Source organism: Glycine max, chromosome 2, assembly GCF_000004515.6.
Source record: "Glycine max cultivar Williams 82 chromosome 2, Glycine_max_v4.0, whole genome shotgun sequence".
Lineage (NCBI taxonomy): Eukaryota > Viridiplantae > Streptophyta > Magnoliopsida > Fabales > Fabaceae > Glycine > Glycine max.
The window spans coordinates 49,641,810-49,662,387 of NC_016089.4; the positions used below are offsets into that span (position 1 = coordinate 49,641,810).

A 20,578-nucleotide genomic window follows, 5' to 3' on the forward strand; every position below is an offset into this window, starting at 1 on the left:
TATTTGGATGGGAAAATTAAAGCAAGTAAAATATTTCAACAGAGATATTAAAATATCTTCCTATAATGTAATATGTTTGGATGAGATATTTTAAAAGTAATTAAAATGCTGTCATTTTTTAAAAGCATTTTAATATACTAACTTAACAACATTTCAAATTCTCACCCAAAAATAAAGGAATTAAAATTCCTCAACCCACACCAGCTCTCTCTCCCTCTCTCAGCCACACGTACTCTTCGTAACTCTCTCTCAGCGACGTACGGATTAGTTGGTTCCGACTCAGCAACATGCGGCTCAGCATGGCCAGATTCCCGAAGTCTTCCGGAATCTCACCGCAAAATTGATTATTGTTGAGGTCAAGGTGTTTCAGTGAGCCCAGCCGGGTGATGGACGCTGGAATTTTGCCCCTGAGGGCGTTGTCGGCGAGGTTCAGGACTGTCAGACGTGAGAGTTTGCTGACATCGGCAGGGATCTCGCCGGAGAGCTTGTTGCCAATGAGGTCCAAGATGCGGAGGGAGGGAAGCGCATTGACTCAGGTGGAGATCTCCCCGGCAATGTCTTTCCAATCAACGACGACGAGGGTGGTGACGGTGTCGATGCCGCAGATTGCCGGTGAGAGTTTTCCAGTCATGTAGCCGAAGCGACCGACTTTCTCAAAGATTGGGTCTTCGGACTCCCCGTGGAGGTTGATGTCGGTGACGCGATCGATGGTGGCATTGCAGCTGATGCCGTACCAGTTGAGGCAGTAGTTGGAGCCCGTCCATAAGTTGAAGAGGTCAAAGTAGGGCTCGTTCAATGCTAATTTTGATTATTTAATTATTAAATATTAAAAAAATTGATTATTAAATATTGTATAGCATTAAATTTATTTTGAATATTTAACTATTTAAAAAATGACTCATATTTATTTTCATTTAATATTAAAATTTTAATTTTTAAATAAATATTTAAAAATGAAAATTTGAATTTCATTGAAATTGAATTACTTTATCCAAACAAGAAAATTAAAAGACAAACAATTGAATTGCTTCATCCAAACAAAATATTTACAAAATGAAAGAAATTTAAATCAAGACAAATAAAATAATGTGCATTTGAATTTGCTAGAAATTTCTAAATCCTTAATCCATACACATGTTAAATGTTTTTTCCTTTACCTTTCCAAATTTACATTCCAAAAGGACATGTATTTCGGAATGAAATTTTACATTCCAAAAGCCTAAAAAGAAATGCAGCAGGTAAGAACCTCATCCGGCATATTCACAATTTCACACTTGACACAATCCCCACTCATATTTTAGAATCTTTTTTCAATGAATGCTAACCCTCTTAAGATCGGCCTAGTGATAAGGAATTGGATAGTGTGCATGGGATCATGAGTCCTAACTTTTATTGGACCATTTTACATTAAAAATAATAAGTAATGAGTGTTTGTGTGGACATATGATAAAATATACGTTTTATTAAAAAGTTTTATTAAAAATAAAAATTTATTGTATCGAAACACAAACTTGTTATCTAAAGTGCAATTGTAACAAAGCATGATTGGTGCAACTGGATTGCCTTTTTTTCAAGGAACGTTAATGCTTGTTAAGTAGTAATTTGGTTTGATAATGTTTCACATCCAAAAAGAAGTAGCTATATCGAAGAAAAAAAATTAGAGATGCAAGTATTCTTTTATTTCTTCACAGAGAAATAATTATGCATTCGAAACAAGTTGACAGGAGCTCTTGTGCTAAAACTTTTTAAAATAACTAGAAAGAGAACCTGTACACATCACACACAATGAGAGAAATTGGAAAGATAAAAAAACAACAAAAAAAACAAAAAAGAACAGAGTCGTTTTTTAATAAACAAAAAATAATAATAAAAGGTGAGAGTGTAGTTTTGTGATTGGTGGAATATTGTTTGGTGGCTGGACAGTATTATAAATACTATTGTTAGAAGCATCAATAAGATAACATTTAATGTTCTTTATCACGTGCCCATGGACACATTATATATATAAAAAAAAACATTTATGTATGTGTGTAGAGAGAGAGAGAGGTATTCCATTTTTTGTATTTTTTTAATTATAAAATCATCTTTAACATACCGTTAGATGATGGTATTGACATTTTTAAATGTTGTTAAGTGGTTGGTTGTGTTATAATTTGGTATAAATAGTGAATTTTGAGTATAGAAATCTAAACTAAGTATGTGTTTGGAAATATGTTTAATTGAATTTAACGGTTAATCCATCATCTTTTTCTTTCCTTCAACATTTGTGTATTGAGATATGAGAAAACTCAATTTAAAAAGATGTAAACAAATTCTCAAATGCACCCTAATTCAAAATATCCATTTTATGATTCAATTTAGGTCATATCCTAAAAATTTAATTTAGTTGTTTAGTTACTATTGTTTCTAGCCATATATATCAAATAGCTCAAAGAAGGAAAAATAAGGCGGAAGAGACAATGTTGTCAATAACTCTTTTTCTATGTCAATGCTATTAAAGAAAATGTAAGAAAGCAACACTTTTGCTTTACTACCAAAAAAGATGAAGACTTTTGGGAGAACACACAATGAATCTCAAATTGTTCTCCAAGCATACAGATAATGACAAAAACCTTGGGTGGATGAATTCTCCTCTAGTAATTCACGTTTGTTGCTACCCCCACTTCTTTCTAGGCATTCTATGCTATTAGAATCACTAGTAGTTTCCAAAAAGACTGGCTTGAAAACAAAGAAAGCAGGGCCTAAACCAAGGTCATTGGTGAAAAGCCAATCATGCACATCCCAAAAGATTTGCACAGGCAAATTATTCACCATCAATATTTCATTCCCTCTAAATCTCCAATGCAAGTTCATTATTCTACTTGCCAACATCCCATCTATGCTAATCCACATTTCTGGATCACCAGGCCCACAAAGGGAAGCCTCAATCACAACATCATGTTCTGTCTTACCATCCTCCAATATGGCTCTGGTACAAAACATTTTCTTCCCATACACATTGTCTCTCTTGCACAACAAGGCAGCCTCATCTAGGGATGGTTTTGATTTGGTTCTTTCATAAGCATCCTTCTCCAAATCTCCCAACAACAAAAGAACCTCTTTCTTGTAAACCAAGGCAACATAATAGCCTGAGTAAGGCTGTGGACCCGTGGCAGAGAATTTTGCACGTCGAAAATCCCAAAAAATGTCTACTCTTGCACCCGTTATTTCAAATGATTTGAGACCCTTTTTACCCCAAGACTGTCCAGATTCCAAATCAATCTTGCAGGTGTACTTGTTCTCTTCCAAAGTGTTGTCGACGCTCATGGAAAGGAAATGATCTGTAGGATCCTTGCACCATGAAATTGTTATACTTCGTAATAATTCTGCTACTTTGGTTTGATAAACAAAGGTGACAGAACTTTGAGGGGCATCTATTTTTGTGCCTTCATTATCCTGGCATGTTGTTTTCTTCCTGAAATGTGATTTTGGAATGGCTAACATCATAGATTCTACAAGAAAATTAGCCATTAGCTATATAACTTGGACAAGCTTGGATTGAGCATGCAAATGTATATGATTTTCTTATTTTCTTATGGGACCAATAATTGATCCTCTTTGGCCTCCAATGGTCAGAGAGAATTATAATTGGTAAACCCATCAAAGATGCTTTTGACAATAGAACAATGAACTACCATCTTAATTTCACCCCTTGTTGATTCAAAACCCGAACAGCTTCAAAGGAATTCTTAATCAAAGGTTAAATGATTAATGAATCGCAATGTTTTGAAATTATGTGAAAATTAAAACACGCTTTGAAGAATGAAATCTAGGTTGAGGTTGACAATGAGATGTCACAAGAACATATGATCCTTTTTGTTGCTTTTATCTATTAATAGACTAATGTCTCCCAAATTGAAAGATGAAAATGGAAACAATTTGCACTTCTAACTTTAACCCTACTAGAGCTTCTTTCTGCATTATTTTCCACCTAATTAATTTTAGTAAACGTCACATTTGGTAGAAAAAAAGAGGTATCAAAGGAAGGTGCTGGTCCTGGTAGAGATGTTATTAGGGACTAATTTAAATATAGCGTGCTTTTGGAAAATCCTTCCATTATTACTATTATTATTATTATTATTATTATTATTATTATTATTATTATTATTATTATTATTATGTAATAGAATTAAAACACTAAATTGAATATTCTGGTGAGATTAAACTAAAATTGATTTCGAAAAAATAATAGACATCAATTATCATATTGGAAATCATCGTCTTGTTGCCTCCAATTCCTGGTTATCCTTTGACCATTTCCTCTCTGTTTTTGGCATTGAACAGGTTTAGAGAGAGAGTAAAGGCTCCTCAAAATATTTCAAATTTTTTAATATAGTCTCTCATTTTAGAATTTTATACAAAAAGGCTACGTTGTTAGTTCTCCGTTTTTATCATTACTAAGTACACATGTAGCGTCCTATAGGGATTGTAATTCATTAATTCCATGGAGGAGTTTACGAGAGTATAAATATAATTTGACTGTGTGAAACATGTATACGCTAAAGTCTAAAGGTTGATATGAAATGGAATGCTAACAGACTAACAGTAGAAGCTTTTGACAAAAAAAATAGAGGACTAATTTGTAAAATATATATTAAAAAATATTAAATAATAAAATTACAATATTTTAGGATAAAAAACAGATTCAATCTTGTACAATTGTAATAAATAATTTTCTTTACCTTCCTCCATTATCAATGTAGCACAACACCTCAAGATTTCAGAAGTATATAATATTGATATCCAAAAATTTAAATTACAAACGAGCTACATAACACGAAAACAGAGGAAGGTCGCACAAACTGACCTCAAGACCTCAGTTCAACAAAATTATGTGAGCCGACACTCCAACATGCACATCAATAGTTGTCACTGTACAAAAATAAATAATATAAAAAATTATCAAATTGTAACCTGAAATCCTCAAGAGAAAACAAAAAACTTTCCGCGTGGCATAGATCGGCTCCTTCTATATTCAGGCAATGTAGTATTGCGACCTGAACCATGTAGTAAAATTTTGTTTTCAACTTTTCTGGACAATAAAGGCTCAGCTGATTGCATTATTCCTCTGCATGTGACAGTAATACACATTTATCAATCAGGCTATGAATAATGTCATTTTCAATGAGAAGAAACAAATAAACGAGCAGAGCATAATTTTTAATGATTCTTTAAGCCATACCTTGATCCAATGTTCTGAGAATTCCTAGAGATGTTCTGATGTATCTTTTTAATATTTACAGCACCATTGACTGCAGACTCCACGAGGCATATATCATTTTCTGGCTCAAAATAATCGTTCTTTCGAGGTGCCTCCATGGTCATTTCACGGCCAATTTCCATGTCAGAGCCAGGTATCATATCAGCCTTTTGAATCCTAAAGGGCAATTGTTGATGATGCTTAACCTTGGCCTTGTTTTTCCTAGGACCACCTTGTCTTACCGAACCAAGAGCTTGCTTGATTTGTTCCTCTTCGTGTTCTTGATGAACTTTCCTGTAGTTTACCTTCTGGAGGTTGAAGAGAGTTTCATTAGTGTTATCCTGCTTCACTGGCTCCTGCGAATGCAGATTCACCCTTGTGTTGTTGTCTGTAGATGAGGCCACTGGCATTGCGACAACCGATTTATTTACTAGTACTCTAGTTGGAAATGGATGCTTTAAGATTGGTTGGTCTGATGTGTCACTTTTGACCTTGCTTTTAATGACAGACCCTCTATCAGTGGATATTGATCTCCTCCTGACTGGAGGTGATGGTGATCTACCTTTCCCTGAGCTCACTATTTTTTCTTCAGCTAGAAGAGACATTTTTGGCATGGAGTCCTTCTCTATAAATGTTGAGGGAAATCTTGACCTTCTTTGCTTACCTGAAGAACAAGTTTTAACCTGAAAATATAATTTCAGATTTAGAGAGTACATACTACACTTCAGTGTGATACAATTTCATAATATAATTTTACACAAATTTATCATTAAAGTTTATATAAACATGCAATAACCTCAGAGCTTCTATCATCCATGGATCTTTGACAATTTTCAGGCCTCATGCTGTCACTAGTACCATTTTTGGGCAAACGGAAAGGTGAAACAGCTCTTGGTGCTTTCTGAGATTCTATGGCATTTCGTGCATTCCCAGCTTTCCATTGTTGTAGTTCAGTTTCCTTCCTCTCCAATGCTGATTTGATATTTGATATCTATAAAATGTTCAAACGGTTATGATATTGGCTAAAGTTAACTTTAAAATTGCTCTAGTTATGACCAAAAACCAAACCTCTTCCTTTAGCTCCCGAATTTCTCCAGTTTCTTTATTAGATTGAGCAGCACCAAGTTCAATGGTTGCAACCCTCTCTGCAAACTTAAGTGTGCTAATTGTTTCTCCAAGAGCAGTGACTTCAGGATTTATATGAACAAACATCAAAGTTTTGGCATGGCCACCTATTGATATAGGGGAAAAAAACACAGGTTAAGTTGTTTTATACAGGAATAAATAATAGAAAACTACTATGGCATTATCCAAATACATTAATATCAATATTTTAATTTAAATTCATTAATCAACCCATCTCAACCCCTTCCCAACTAAAAAACAATTAAAACAACAGAGGGCAAAAATCTATAGTTGAAAAATATGGTGGTTGAAACTGAAAAAGAAAACAATCCCAACTTTTAATGTTGTTCTAGCCAATTATAATGAGGAATGTGTACAGAGAAAAAAATTCAATTTAAGTCTGCTTGTTACCTAATGAATCTTGTAGAACTTGTGTGAGCTTGCTATTTCTGTAAGGAATATGTGGACTCTTTTGTGCCAAAGCAGAGATAACATCCCCAAGTGCAGAAAGAGATTTATTTATATGCTGGGCCTCCTTTAGTCTCTCGCCGACAGCCTCAGATTTGTCCACTCTCTCACTTCCAGCCAAATCCACAAGATGGAGACAACCCTTAAGAATGGAGTTAGACACCAAGTCCCTCCCTCTGACATGAACTGTCAACACACTGCAATTGGATGGTAAAGAAATTTATTAAGAACAATATATTGTATGGTTACAGTAGCCATCGATATTTATGAAGAAGAAATTTTACCTATGAGAACGGCTGCTTCTCTCATTTAGAGCTGTAGCACCAACAGCACGATTCTTCTGACCAATTTTCATTAAATCAAGAACATCTTGAGTACAATTAACCGGGACTAAAGATGCATCAGGCACATTGAGACCATTCAATTGAGAGTTGTTTCGTATATCTAATGTATGTCTTGTCAAGGAAATGAACAAGCCAAAAAAATATATCATACTGTTTTTTTCTTGGTGTATGCAAAAAAGTTTTGATATACAGAAGTGAAAAATGTTATTTAATATAAATACAGAAAGTATGGGCTTGAAGGATATCTTCTGTTAGAGCCATCGCTGACTAATAAATCTCTCACTTGTTCATTGTATATTTCAATCATCTGGACGCCAACTTCATATTTTACGGCATCTGCTCTTTCCTTTGAAATATGAAATAAGTCACGCAAAGCCCTATAGTTTACACCCCATGTCTCTTCAGTCATCAGATCAGGGCCACTCTATTCAAGAAGTAAAACACGCATGTATAAGAAAAACGATAAGACAATATTAAATGATTTTATGAGATCACACTTTCAATGTGGTTAAGTTGTGATCAAGTCCATAAAAAAATACAATCAGTTTTCTTTGCGCTGGTGTAAACATATTTAATAGCATACAGGTCCTTTGTAAGAAACATCTCCAAACCAAGATACTAACTAACAGAATTCTGTACCATAACAAATAATAAGATAGATTCTTGATTTCAAGTATCCATTACATGCACCACAAAGAGTGGATGAAAATCTACATTTTTCTACTAGTACATGAAAAGAAAGTCACCAATTTCAGTGTAAAACACATAAATCCTGATCTTTCTCATGATGCATGCAATAAAAAACAAAGAATTTAGGATGAGGACAGCACTTCAATTTAAGTAAATGAATAAAACTGTGATAGATTGCTTCTATGTGCTATAATTTTTGTGTATGTAATGTTACCATTGTGTAGGTCTTTCCTGACCCAGTCTGTCCATATGCAAAGATGCATACATTATAGCCATCTAAGGCGGACCTAACCAATGGTTGAGTGTCGGCATATATTTGCTCTGCACATGTCAAAGAAAAATCATCATAAAAGCTTCAAATGAGAAGATATAAATTTAAAAAATATATATATTTGTAACAAATGCAATACAATATGATATCATGATTATTATCATATTATGAATTTATGATCCAGTATACAAATACTCATTTTTGCTCATTCTTCATTACATAACCAAATCTCTATTATCTAAAAGTATGTTAGAAAATGTCCATTATTATTTTCAAAATTTTACTGCACTTTTACAGAGTCATTTAGGAATAATCACAAAGAACAAAGTATTTGCTGGCCCTATACATTTTGCAATAATATGTCAAAAAATTAAAATACCTTGGGTGGCACTTGTTGCAAACACCTTATTGAATGAAAATACCCTTCTAGCATCCTTCCCTTCCTTAAGGGGATTCATAATCATTATGTTTCCATTTTCTCCTATATAATCTACGGTAGATTGTCCATTTGATTGTCCCGGTAAGAATGGCCTCACTCTACAGTAGACCCTAATGGCTCCTGTAAGGTAGCAAATCTATTAAAATACATAAGTCATCTAAGTAGATCCTTGAAAAAGCAGCTTGGATTCTTGTGTACCTTTGAGGTCTTGTACTTGATTGTAAAGAGAGCGATTCTCCTCCAAAACTTTGTGGTAGGAAGAGGAGGCCTCTTCAAGGCTCTTTATATGATTCTCTAATAAGTACATAGAACTCAGCTTAGCATTATGAAAGAATATTACATTATAAAAGATTTTACACACATGAAGGATAATTCTCATGGAAAAACAAGTCTTTGCATCATTACCAAGCCTTCTCAATTCTTGGTCCCACTTAGATTGAATGTGTTTGACCTCCAACCTCATCTCTTCATAGAAGTACTTCAGTTTCTATAGACCAGGAGAAAAAAACACCATTACAGTAAATGATGCTAATCTAATATTGCATAATAAATTGTCTAAAGCAGTACATTGGATTTTCCACTTTTATACCTCAAGCTCTTTTTGTTGTGCGTCAATTATTTCAACATGGTTGGCAGAATAATTGACATTGTGCTGATTACTATCGCGTTTTCCACCACAAGTGCATAATTTAGAGAATTCATTTGATGCCAAACTATGTCTTTGATTTAGATATAATGTGATAGCTTCTATGAATTCTCTCTTGGAGAGGCAACCTGTATTGTTCAATATTTTCTTGAGGAAATGTCCAAGCTGCAGACAATTGTTAAATTTTAGGCAACCTTCCAAACAGTGAAAGTGATTTTGCATTACAAATGCGATAGCAAGACAAAAAAAATGCATTAAATTCTGAAGTACCTGAGTGCCTTGAGAATCAAGCAATGCAGAAAAATCCTTGACAACCTTCCTGAGTAAAGTATCAATTACCTACACAAAATTTCACCCAATTACAATTAAGATTGCTGATCCGCGTGAATCAAATGAATCTTCATGCATATGTTTAATTTCTCAAAATAAATTACAAACAACACTCTAATTTGTCAGTCTTAAAAATTACAAAAATCACACCAAATAGGAAAGGATCTTACCTACCATTGCATTCAAAGGCAGATCATCAACCCCGCCAGCCTCTTTGAGGTAAGCCAGGAGAAGCTTGAGTCCAAACTGATCAAAAACAGAAGCCAGAGCATTAGCAGCTTTGGTTTCTTCAACTGAAACCTCTCCAGACAGATGAAGAAACTGTGATGACTCAGTCTCATCAACGACACTTTCAGTGCCCAGTATGTTGGAAGAAGACCATTTAGGGAAGGAAGTAATCCTGACAGTTCCACCATACCTCCACACCCCAACTCCACCTGACAGCTTCCATTCATAATACCCTTTCAAACAGAGAATGCAGTCCACAACTTTGCTCGATGAACCCCCCTACAAAAAACACTCAACCCCTATGATGTGCATATATGATACATGTATCCAATATGATACAATTATACATATACAAGATACAATACGTGTACGATACATGTATAGATATGTATAAAAATTCATAAAACCTAATAAATATATAGTTGCAATTCTTCAAATCCAAATTACAAACATACTTCTCATATACTACTAAAAACAAAATAAAATTATGAGTGTCAAAAAGTGAGTGATGAGCCTAACTCAACCCTACAAAAACTAGCTTGAAAGGTGAAGATTGCTCCCTATTTATATAGTCTATCTTTACTTAATGTGGAACTTCAACATGTCCCCTTTTACCCACGTTTACTCACCACCACATTTTAGGTGGCTTTTCCAACACCCTCCCTCGCACTCAAGAGTATCTGCTTGTGCGTGACAAGCACAAAAGTGGGTCTAGGATAGACTCTGATACATGTCAGAAAGCGAAATCCTACAAAAACAGCTTGTAAGATGAGGATTGTTTCCCACTTATATAGTTTATATCGACACTATCTTTAGTCAATGTGGGACTTCAACATGGCCCTGCTTTGCCCAAGCTACCCACCATGTGGGGACTTTCAAGTTTCAAGACACCCCTCTAACTACGGGTGACCACAATTTAGGTGGCTTTTCCAACAATAAATCATTGTAATCATAAATCACTTCCTATCCTATTGTCTACATATAAGAATAACTTCCATCTTTGGTTCATGAAAGAGACAATGTTTCTTGAAATTCATGCATTGGACATATACACACAGCCATAGGTGAAGTATCCAAACAGATACGAAATTAAAGTGTCGGTGGTACATAGCTGAACCCCATTAACACAATAGAGCAAAGTCGGTATCTTGAATGTGAAAGGGGAGGAGGGTCATGGTCACCTTTTCCAAATCGGAAGCTTCGAAGGTCAAAAGCTTCATGTCGTTGACGGCTTCGAGAAAGTTTCGCATGTTCTCGAAATACTGAATTGCGGACTGAGCGGGTCCCTCCGAGGACTGAATGGCGAGGTTGTCGACCACAGCATTGTCGACAACCTTGACGACAGCGCCGGGGTTGACTCTGTTGAGGACGTTGCAGAGAATGAGACCGTTGCGGAGTGCGAGGCAGAATTCCTCTTCGGAGGGTTCTTTGGAGAGTGATGAAGATGCACCGTTGTCCATTTGCCGAAGCCAATCTGCTGCTTCGTATCTCCTTGAAGCTGATGTCACAAACATAAACAAACTACATTTTGAACAAGAAGAAAACATGGCGGGTAAAGTCCAATTGTCTATACTCTATACGCCACCGTTTCATGGCTTCATGTCATGCACATTTTTGGTTTTTTTTTTTACAATAACACCACAGTTTTTGCATGTCATGCACATTTCTGTTGAGCCTGTTTTTTTTTTTTTTTTTTTATCAATTATTAGGGATCTGTTTGGATACAAGATTTAAGTATTTTTGAGAATTTCTGAAAATATAGTTTTTTTTTTTAAATAAGATCCAGGACAACCTCTTTTTTATAACATTATTAGAACAACCTTAGTGATTGTCTTTCAATCAAAGTTTTATTAAAAGAATTTTAAAATTAAAAATTAACGCTATTCCTTTTCTTTTAAAAAAAAGTCATGTCAAACTTGCATTAAATTTCTCTGAGAAAGTACAATGGTGATTCATAAGAGAGAAAAAATATTTTTTGCAAAACAATATATAAATAAATTTAACATCTCTACTCTCATTTCATACTCTCTCAAGAAATGTTAAAAAAAAAAAAAAACTCTCTGAAGAGATGGCGTTTACTGTTAGGCTTTTGACTTTGAATTCTGTTTACTTCAATTACAATCGAAATAGTATTATGAATTCTGATTAAACAAAGGTAAAAGTTTGAATTCTAATTAAACAAAGGTTAAAGTTAAAGTAGTCAAGTCATGATTGTTATTTACAGCAGTGTTGCATTAAATTGGTATCAAAATCATGGTGTTTCTCCTGTTTGAAATTAGGCCATATTACTTTTTTAAGTCAAAGAATAATTAATTATGAAGTACCATAATAAATGATGTATTAACTTGCCTTTATTTGATTACCATATAAAACTACTTTTAAAGTAGGATTATAAATTTAAAAGAAAATATTAAACATTCTTTATTTAAAGTTTTACATAGATAATTGCCGAAAAATAAAAAAAGTAGATAAATCTACATTAAAGTCATTTACATTCACCAGTGAAACAAAAATGTTATTCCACCAATAAACAGATTTTGGTGTGATCTTAAATCTTAATCTCTATCAGTACTGATAGTGCTAGTTGACATATCTTTAGACGACCAGGCTTGATGAAATCACAAAATTTGAATGACAACGTTAAAGGCCCACGCCACCATCGAATGCTGGTGGGCTGGGGGAGAGATCCCATTTTAGAGAAACACATCCCCAGGCAATGCATTATGCGCTATATAATTTTGTGCTCCACGATCTTTTCATTTGTCCTCTGTCCCATTCTTTTTTCTTTTCCAGCCTCACTTTGTTTAATCTAGTTACAATTATTATTCATTATTTTTCTTTTTTTTCACAATACTTTTTCCCCCTTTCCCCTTTCCTTAAACAAAGCAACAAGGTGCAAGTAATAATTTAGTGGATAGAATAGAAAAGAAAAGCTATGAAAACAAAAGGAAATGGGGGAAAAACAAAAGAAACATTATTGTGAGATAATAAAACGTTGTTCTCTTTTATTTTAGGGTGCTTTTTTTAATTGTTGGGGTATATTTTTTAAATGCGTATATATGAAATTTTTTTTTTTTTAAGTAATGGGTAGTAACTGGTAAAGATAATTCCGTAAAAGAAACACTAGTAAAGGTAATAATTTATGTTCAAATGATGAAACTTTTCCAAGAAATGTGCCTGAACTCAAGCAACAAGCATGTTTCATTATTTAATTTTAACAGAAGATTAAGTCTTCTTTTGGGGAGCATTAGTATAAGTATCAGTTGTTCATTATTCCTAAATGGGTCTTTGGATTTATTTTTATAGAAGAAATATTATTAACTGGAGTACTTCAAATTAAACACAAAGTTAGTATCAGTGCACTGTTTCTAGTTTCAGTCAGGTCTATATCTGAGTTCCCACTCTTCAGTTTTTGTTTACTCTTGGGGGACAGCCTTAAAAACAACATTTTCCTATGCTCTCAAAGATATTATTTTCAGAATACAAAAGATAAAAATGTAGCCGATAAAGTCTAAGTTCCTAACTCATAAGGTGACAATTAGGAAAACATAGCGAGTGTAACAAGAAAACAGTGCTAATGTGCAACGAATGGCATAATCGTAATCAAAGTTGATACCTGCTTCCTCTGTTTTCCTCTGAGCCAATTCATGATCGTTGATGCTGTCCTCCGTCACCGTGAATGAAGCCTCATTGTTGTTACATGCTGAAGCCGAACCTTTCAAATTCAATCCTCTCTTAAGAGGAGATATGAAATTTGAGTTTGGTAAGGTTTCATGCTGGGGCATGTTTCCCTGCAAAACCAACAATTGAAGAAATGCTTCAATGCAGTTCTTAATATAGTAATAGAATCCAACCAGCGAAAAAGAAAATTCAAATTGTTTGAGTTTAAAATGAACTTGGCATTTAAAATACCTGGGAAAGTGAAGCTTTGTGTGACGGAGATGGAAGCGGTTCAGATCTGAGGCAGAAGCGTGAGGAGAAGCAGGGTTCTCGTGGATTTGATGATGAATGAGCGTTACAAAATGCGAAGAGGCTTATATTAAAATGCTTGGTTTGAATGTGAGTGAGAGTTGAGAGAAACAGAGTCGGAGAGAATTAAAAAAACAAAACAAAAACCACCTTAAACTTGAACTTGAATTTTGAACGTTGGTGTCTCCGTCACTCCCGTGTCCTCGGGGGATCACGGCGTCTGATTAGGTGGCAACTGTGGTCCTCTGTGGGACCCACCAACGGCACGATTCGCCCTGAATGACGTCGTACCAATATTGTTTGTGCCTTTCAAAACTTCTTTGCTCCCCAAAAAAAAAATATTTTTAATAGAAACTAATTATCATTAAAGTTGATGAATATTTCAGTCAGTGATATAATACATTAAAAAATAGAAAAAATATAAGTATAAATTTCGTGTTTAGAAAAATATAGCATCCAAAAATTATTGTGTTCATTTAAAAAAAAAAACTTATTTCTGCCATCAAGTATCTAACATAAAATTGTATTGAAAAAAAGTATCTAACCTAGAAAAAAATGAGTACATTCGTTTAACAAATTAAAAGTTTATTCTTGGAAATGTAACATTCTTATACTTCTTACAAGTTTTAAAAAATTACTCTTTGGTATAGTTGATAAATTCTTAATTAATTTCTTTTTTTAACAATGCTTTTATTCTCGTAAAGAGGATTGAGAATATGATATTATTATATAAATAAGAGAAGATATTATCCTTTTTTTTTTGCAAATTACGAGCAAAAAAAGGATTAGAAATCTCTAGGGAACAAAACATGAACTATATCAACTCTATGCGCATTGACAATACAATTAGGAACAAAATTATACTCTTGATGATCTCTTTCACGGAGATATTATTTAATATAAATGTAACTTTCATTTTTACTTTATTTTATTTAAATTATTTAAAAAATAATTATAAGAATATTAAAATATAACTAAATATATCTGAGAGTAACATTCCTAGTTATCATATTTCTTACAATGTGATTTTTAAGAATGCAATATCATTATGTGAAAACAAGCACCCATGGGACTCAAACACTCAACTAGGGATTAAGCTAAAATAATATCATGTTTGATACATACTTCTAATTCATGAGAATATTTTTAAATTTGATTTAAATTTAAAATAAAAATATTAATTAAACAAATAAACAGGTTGAATAAGAAGGAATTGAGAAATTATTTTAAACATTCTCATTAGAATGTAGAATTTTCACTTTTTACACAGGAATATAAAGATGGAGAAACATGCATGTACAATGTGAATTCATGAAATGAATTATGCCTCATAATATTTTTGAATTACCTTTTAGCCAACATGAAAAAAATGTATTCTCGTCTTCATATTATTGATAATTCAATAAGATTCTCTGAAATAAACGTCTCTTAAATGATTTCGTGTTGATGAAAAAAATTTGAGTATTAATAAAAATAAAAAAGGAAACTGAATATTTTTTAAACTTTCTTTGTACATTTCATTTTTTTTAATCTTTCTCCCTTTTTGTATAAAGTCCTCTATTTACATATTTACATTTCCCTGTTTTCCTCCTTTATTTTCTTATACTTTACTTCTTTCTGCGGGTGTATATTTTTCAATATATATTTTCAAATAACTTTCAAGTCAGTTTAGGAATAAATGCAATTTCTATATAAAGCAACTAACTCTTATATATTGTATGGTATCTTTAATTTAAGTAAAAAAGCATGGAACGTGAAGAAATTAAAATTCTAAGACAATACTATACATATAATTAATTTAAATGCATAAATAAAAAATTTAAAATATAAGTATATCTTCTTTATTTTTTAAAATATATCATAGAATATATTTTAGAATTAAGGAGAAAAGAGAAAAAAATTCCTGGCCTGTTGTAAACTTACCACAGTTAAATTTAGTTTATTGTTGCGTAAATTGCCACAGTTAAAAATAAAAATTCATAGCCGAGAGAGATTATGGGACCCATTGTTGACAAGAATAAAGGCATATGATAAATCTATATTCTATCCAGGCCATCCATGCGTTAGATTTTGAAAGAAACATGAGAGCCAAAATGTTCCAAAATTCAAACATGTTTCCGAACGTTGATTCCCCAATTTAAATATGGTAGATGTTTGCCTTTTCCGTCCTTTTTTTTTACTGATAGTTCCGTCCTTTTATTGTCATGTTTAAATTATATTATTTTTTTACCATTTCAGTTTATTAATTTCTCTAATCTTAGTTCATTGTTTTCAGTCACATCAAAGATAAAACAATTCATATTATTCTATTCATTTTTTCTTCATATAAAAATAAAACAATAGCTTAAGCCATTTTTTTAACTATAAGAATTCATTTTTTATTAAAGAGCAAAATATTTTGCTATTTAACTAAAGTAATTAAGAAAATAATTACAAATATCTTAAACAACGAATAAAGTATTTTCCATTGAGACACCAGCTCTGTCCGTCCGTCCGTCCACGTTCCACGACTTTTTTTCTAGGAAAAAAATTCAAAGAAGTATTGTTTTTATTTTGTTTACTGGCAGGTATTGTTTTTTTTTTAGTATTCCTGTTTAAAGTACTGTCAGATAAAAATCTGTTAGACAAACATCTCTTTTTACTATATATACGTTTTTTATTTTGTTTTTGAATATCCATGAAGGCATTTAATATTTTATTTTTTGGTCCAGAAAATTATTTATTTTTGTTATTCTAGAATTCAACATCTTGGGTTGGAGCATTTGATAGAGGCAATTGAATTCTATATCTTTTTATTGTATCATGCACCTTTTAATTTTTTAAAAAAACTTCAACTTATCCATTTTATCTTTTTTCTCAGTTTTCCTTCTTCCTCATTAGTCATGTAAGTCTAAACTTTCTCATTTTATGTTCTTCTAGACTTAACTTAACTCTTTTTCCCACAACCATTAAATGTCTAAAACAAATCTAGATCGATGCTACAAAAGTCTCTCTCCCTCTCCAACCAACTCTCCACTTTCCAGGTACATTTTATTGTATTTCTATTTAGAGTTCTAGACTTGTTTCTAGAGCATGTGTTTTATTGCAAAAGGGTATAAATATTCTTATGAAATTATCCTTCTGGAAGGAAAAGTCTTATAAAATACCCTTTCCATAAGTAAAAATAATATTTTTTAGAACAAATATTTCGGAAGATACAAAATACACTTTCGAAAAAATTATTCTGGATTGCAATTTTTGCTTCTAAAATGATCTTTCACAAATCAAAATAGTGCATTATGAAACGTTCTTTCTGAAAGATACAAAATATATTTTTGAAACAACAATTTTGGAAGCTTTTTTTACCGTTAATTAAATTTGATTTTGATTGATTTTGTTATTTTACAATTTTAGTTTGTATGGAAGATGAGGGGGCATGGGGAAGGATGAATTGCCGCTGGAGGGAGGGGTGCCGTCAAGGGAGGAGGTGTCATCCACGAAGAGATGTCATGGCAAGGCGTGTTAAGGTTGAGAGAATGTTTGTTAAAGTTAGGATATAAGAGGTGAAAATTTCATTAAAGATATTATTATATTTTTAAGTAAATAATGGGGTTGCAAGATTCAAGTCCCTTTGATACATGATGCTTATAAATGTTTCAGGTCCAATAACATATTCTTGGTGTACTATTTGTTAGAGAAAATGTTCAAATTAGCGCCTAAATAAGCACAAGAAACTGTTGAATTCAATTATGACTCGTGGGCTTATTCTCCTAACGGCATAACTATTGGCACCCCTTAATAGTTATTTCCCCCAATACATTAAAAAGATGTATATACCCTTATTCCTTCACCTGCCCTTCAATTAAAACACCCCTTGGTTAGAACACATGCACCCCCTTTTCCCTCACTTCTTATCTTCTAAGTTCTTGACCACCTTTTATTGTTTTTAGTGTTACACCCCCTTTCCCAATCCTCCCTTTCCTCGTTGAACTTTCCCTCCATCGCACTCCAATTTTGTCGAATCGAAAAGTGTTTTAAACTCCTTTGATTTTGACTTCACAAGAGAGCATTTCAAGCTCTTTTTTTTTTGTCTTAAAGATTTGACGGAACTTGTTTTCGTTATATACCTAAATGAGGTGCACAACAATATTTTTTCATAATTTGAGATTGGGTATAACTCAATTTTAGAAAATCAATTTATAAGGTGAGAATTATTCTTCCATTTATACATTTTAATTTGTTAATGTTATTAGTCGACATGAGATATCTAACATTTTACTTCATGTCGAGGATTAAACATCTTAAATTTGATATTTGTATGATTGAATGATCCAATAATGCCTCAATAATGGATGACTTAATAGGCCTAACAACAATAAATAAGATAGATTTAGATATCATTTTACAGTTAAAGTTTAGATTTAACTTAATCTTACAAAATTAACTATTAAAGTGTAGATTATTTCTTATTTGTATATTTTAATTTAGTCATGTTACTAATAAAAGTGAGATCACCATTTTTTTTTACATAAATAGAGTTAATAATAGAATAAGGATATAAATAAAATTTAACTCTAAATAAGGTTGAAAACTAATTATTATTTTTTATAATTTTTGGGATCAAAGAAAAAATCAATTTATTGCTTATAGTGCACTCCATTAAAATAATCATGCCTATAATTATTGGACTAATACAATAATTGATCATTTAACTCAATGCAACACTTCTCCTTTGTTCTTATTTATAAAATCTGAGTTTTAAATGATATTTATTTATTTTTATAAGATTTAATTTATGATATTTTTTGTATTAATTATTTTTAGACTAGAAATACATTTTATCAAAAGTAGAGAAATAATGTTTTGACTAGCAAGTAAAAGATACAAGAATATTAATGAAAAAAATAATTTTAAAAAAGTATAAATTCAAGATAAATTTATTACTATAAACTAAATGAATTATTTTTTTATTATAATGAAATAAATAATTATGACTTATTCCCTTACTCACCATTTTACTTCCTATGCTTCAAAATTTGAGATCAGGTATAATTAGAGAGAGGGGTATTTCTTTTTTTTCTATAATTCCCATCATTAAACTTCAATATTACTTTGTTATATTTGAGTCTAAAAATAGTAATAAAGAAACTTTAACTCAGTTGATTGAGTAAAATATGTGAGTGATATAAATTTATTGATATTGTATTCAATTTTATGGATAAATTTTTTTGACAATTGATATATTTAAGGTTAATATACCTAGATTAAGATAATAATAATAAAATATTAATGTATTTACTAGATAGTTTAAAATAAGAATAAATTAAAATATCAATAATTTTAGAAAGGAGGACATATATATATATATTAAATGACATTAAAAAAATCTGTACATTATTAATCATTCTAATCTAATTAAATTCATACAGTATTTGAAAAAGAATTTAAAATAATTATTGTTCAAAATAATGAAAGGTGTAGAAAGGAAGGAAAGGACATGAGATTCAGTGCCAAGGTGGATGCTCAAAATTTGAGCACCTACGTACGGGAGTGGGGCCCTCAAACAGAAGACAGGCCAGTGAGGGAGCGACATTTCTCCACACACATTAACCCCACCCCACACTCCCCTGCCTCTCTACCACTTCCATGCCCATACGCTACCTATACTTTTTTATTTTCCGTTCTTCTAATCTCTATCAATTCCCAGTACGTGTTCCCACACATACACATTCTTCTAAAAAAATACAATTCTTTTTTATTGAAAAAATCATTACTAGTCAATTATTTAATTAGACATTTTTAAAGTACGTGTATAATTTAATTTATAAGGAATTATTTAACGTAAAAATAATTCTTAAAATTTATATTAAGTCCCATTCAATACTGGATTGATTCTGATTATGTAATTTTAATCTCAAATATTTTAATTATCCAAATGTTGTAATTGTGTTCTCCCATCAATCTTCCATTATTAAATTTTTAATAGAATTTGTTAGCATAACATTGAGGTGATAATTAATACTGCCTAACACATATGTTGATGTTTGTATTTTTAATTTCTCACAATTACAATACTAATAGAAAGTTATGTTTAACAAACTAACACAAGAATTAGTTAAAAGTTGAAAAATTAACTCATTAAATTATAAGTATTTAGTAAAATTAATGGCTAAATAATTGAAAAAAAGTATAAAATAATAATAATAATAATAAATTATGATTTATTTAAAATAATAATAATAATAATAATAAATAAATATATTAAGGATAAAAGTATAAAAATAATATAAAAAACTAAAAATTAAAAACTAATGTTTTTAAAAATTATTTTAAGTAACATTTAAAAAATTAAAAATTACTAAAAAACTTGTTTGATAAGCTATCAAATAAAATTTTCAATCAATAAAAAAATTAAAAATTAACTAAAATATCTTGAATATATGTAAAACTAAAAGTATAACAAGATTTTAATTGTCACGTAGTATTGTCTTGGCATATCATGCTCAAGTACTACCTTAATAAAATATTATTATATTAGGAGTTATTTGTTTCACCAATTTAATTAAATTTACTAAGGATACTTGGAACTCAAATTGTGCAACTAAAACTTAAGAATGAAAATTACACAATTACCCTGAAGGATAAATAATGCAATTAATGGTTATATTTAATGTTTTTTGATTTGCATTCATGAATCCATTAATGAAATCGATCAATAGTTTAAAATAAAGTTTGGACAATAGCACTTGTTCAGTTGTTCACCGTGTTTATGGGTGTATTTTCAATTTAGGATGGAAGAAGGTGGTAATTTGAAACTACATCTCTTTCCGTTTATATCTCATTGGACGTC

General features: G+C 31.6%; 1 protein-coding gene and 1 pseudogene across 1 annotated transcript; both read right to left on the reverse strand.

Annotated features, from left to right (window-relative positions):
* Nucleotides 1-190: 190 nt before the first annotated feature.
* Nucleotides 191-802, reverse strand: LOC100776308 (DNA damage-repair/toleration protein DRT100-like; annotated as a pseudogene).
* Nucleotides 803-4,757: 3,955 nt separating this feature from the next.
* On the reverse strand, nt 4,758-13,893 carry LOC100777378 (kinesin-like protein KIN-14F). Its single transcript, XM_003518514.5, has 17 exons — nt 13,693-13,893; nt 13,397-13,571; nt 10,962-11,278; nt 9,727-10,059; nt 9,493-9,561; nt 9,166-9,387; nt 8,982-9,063; nt 8,775-8,870; nt 8,517-8,696; nt 8,081-8,187; nt 7,422-7,600; nt 7,117-7,281; nt 6,776-7,029; nt 6,308-6,471; nt 6,036-6,230; nt 5,222-5,922; nt 4,758-5,107 (listed from the first exon to the last, which is right to left on the reverse strand). Exons 2-17 carry the CDS (start codon nt 13,563-13,565, stop codon nt 4,963-4,965), a joined length of 3,378 nt encoding a protein of 1,125 aa, XP_003518562.1. The 5' UTR covers nt 13,566-13,571; nt 13,693-13,893; the 3' UTR covers nt 4,758-4,962.
* Nucleotides 13,894-20,578: the final 6,685 nt, after the last annotated feature.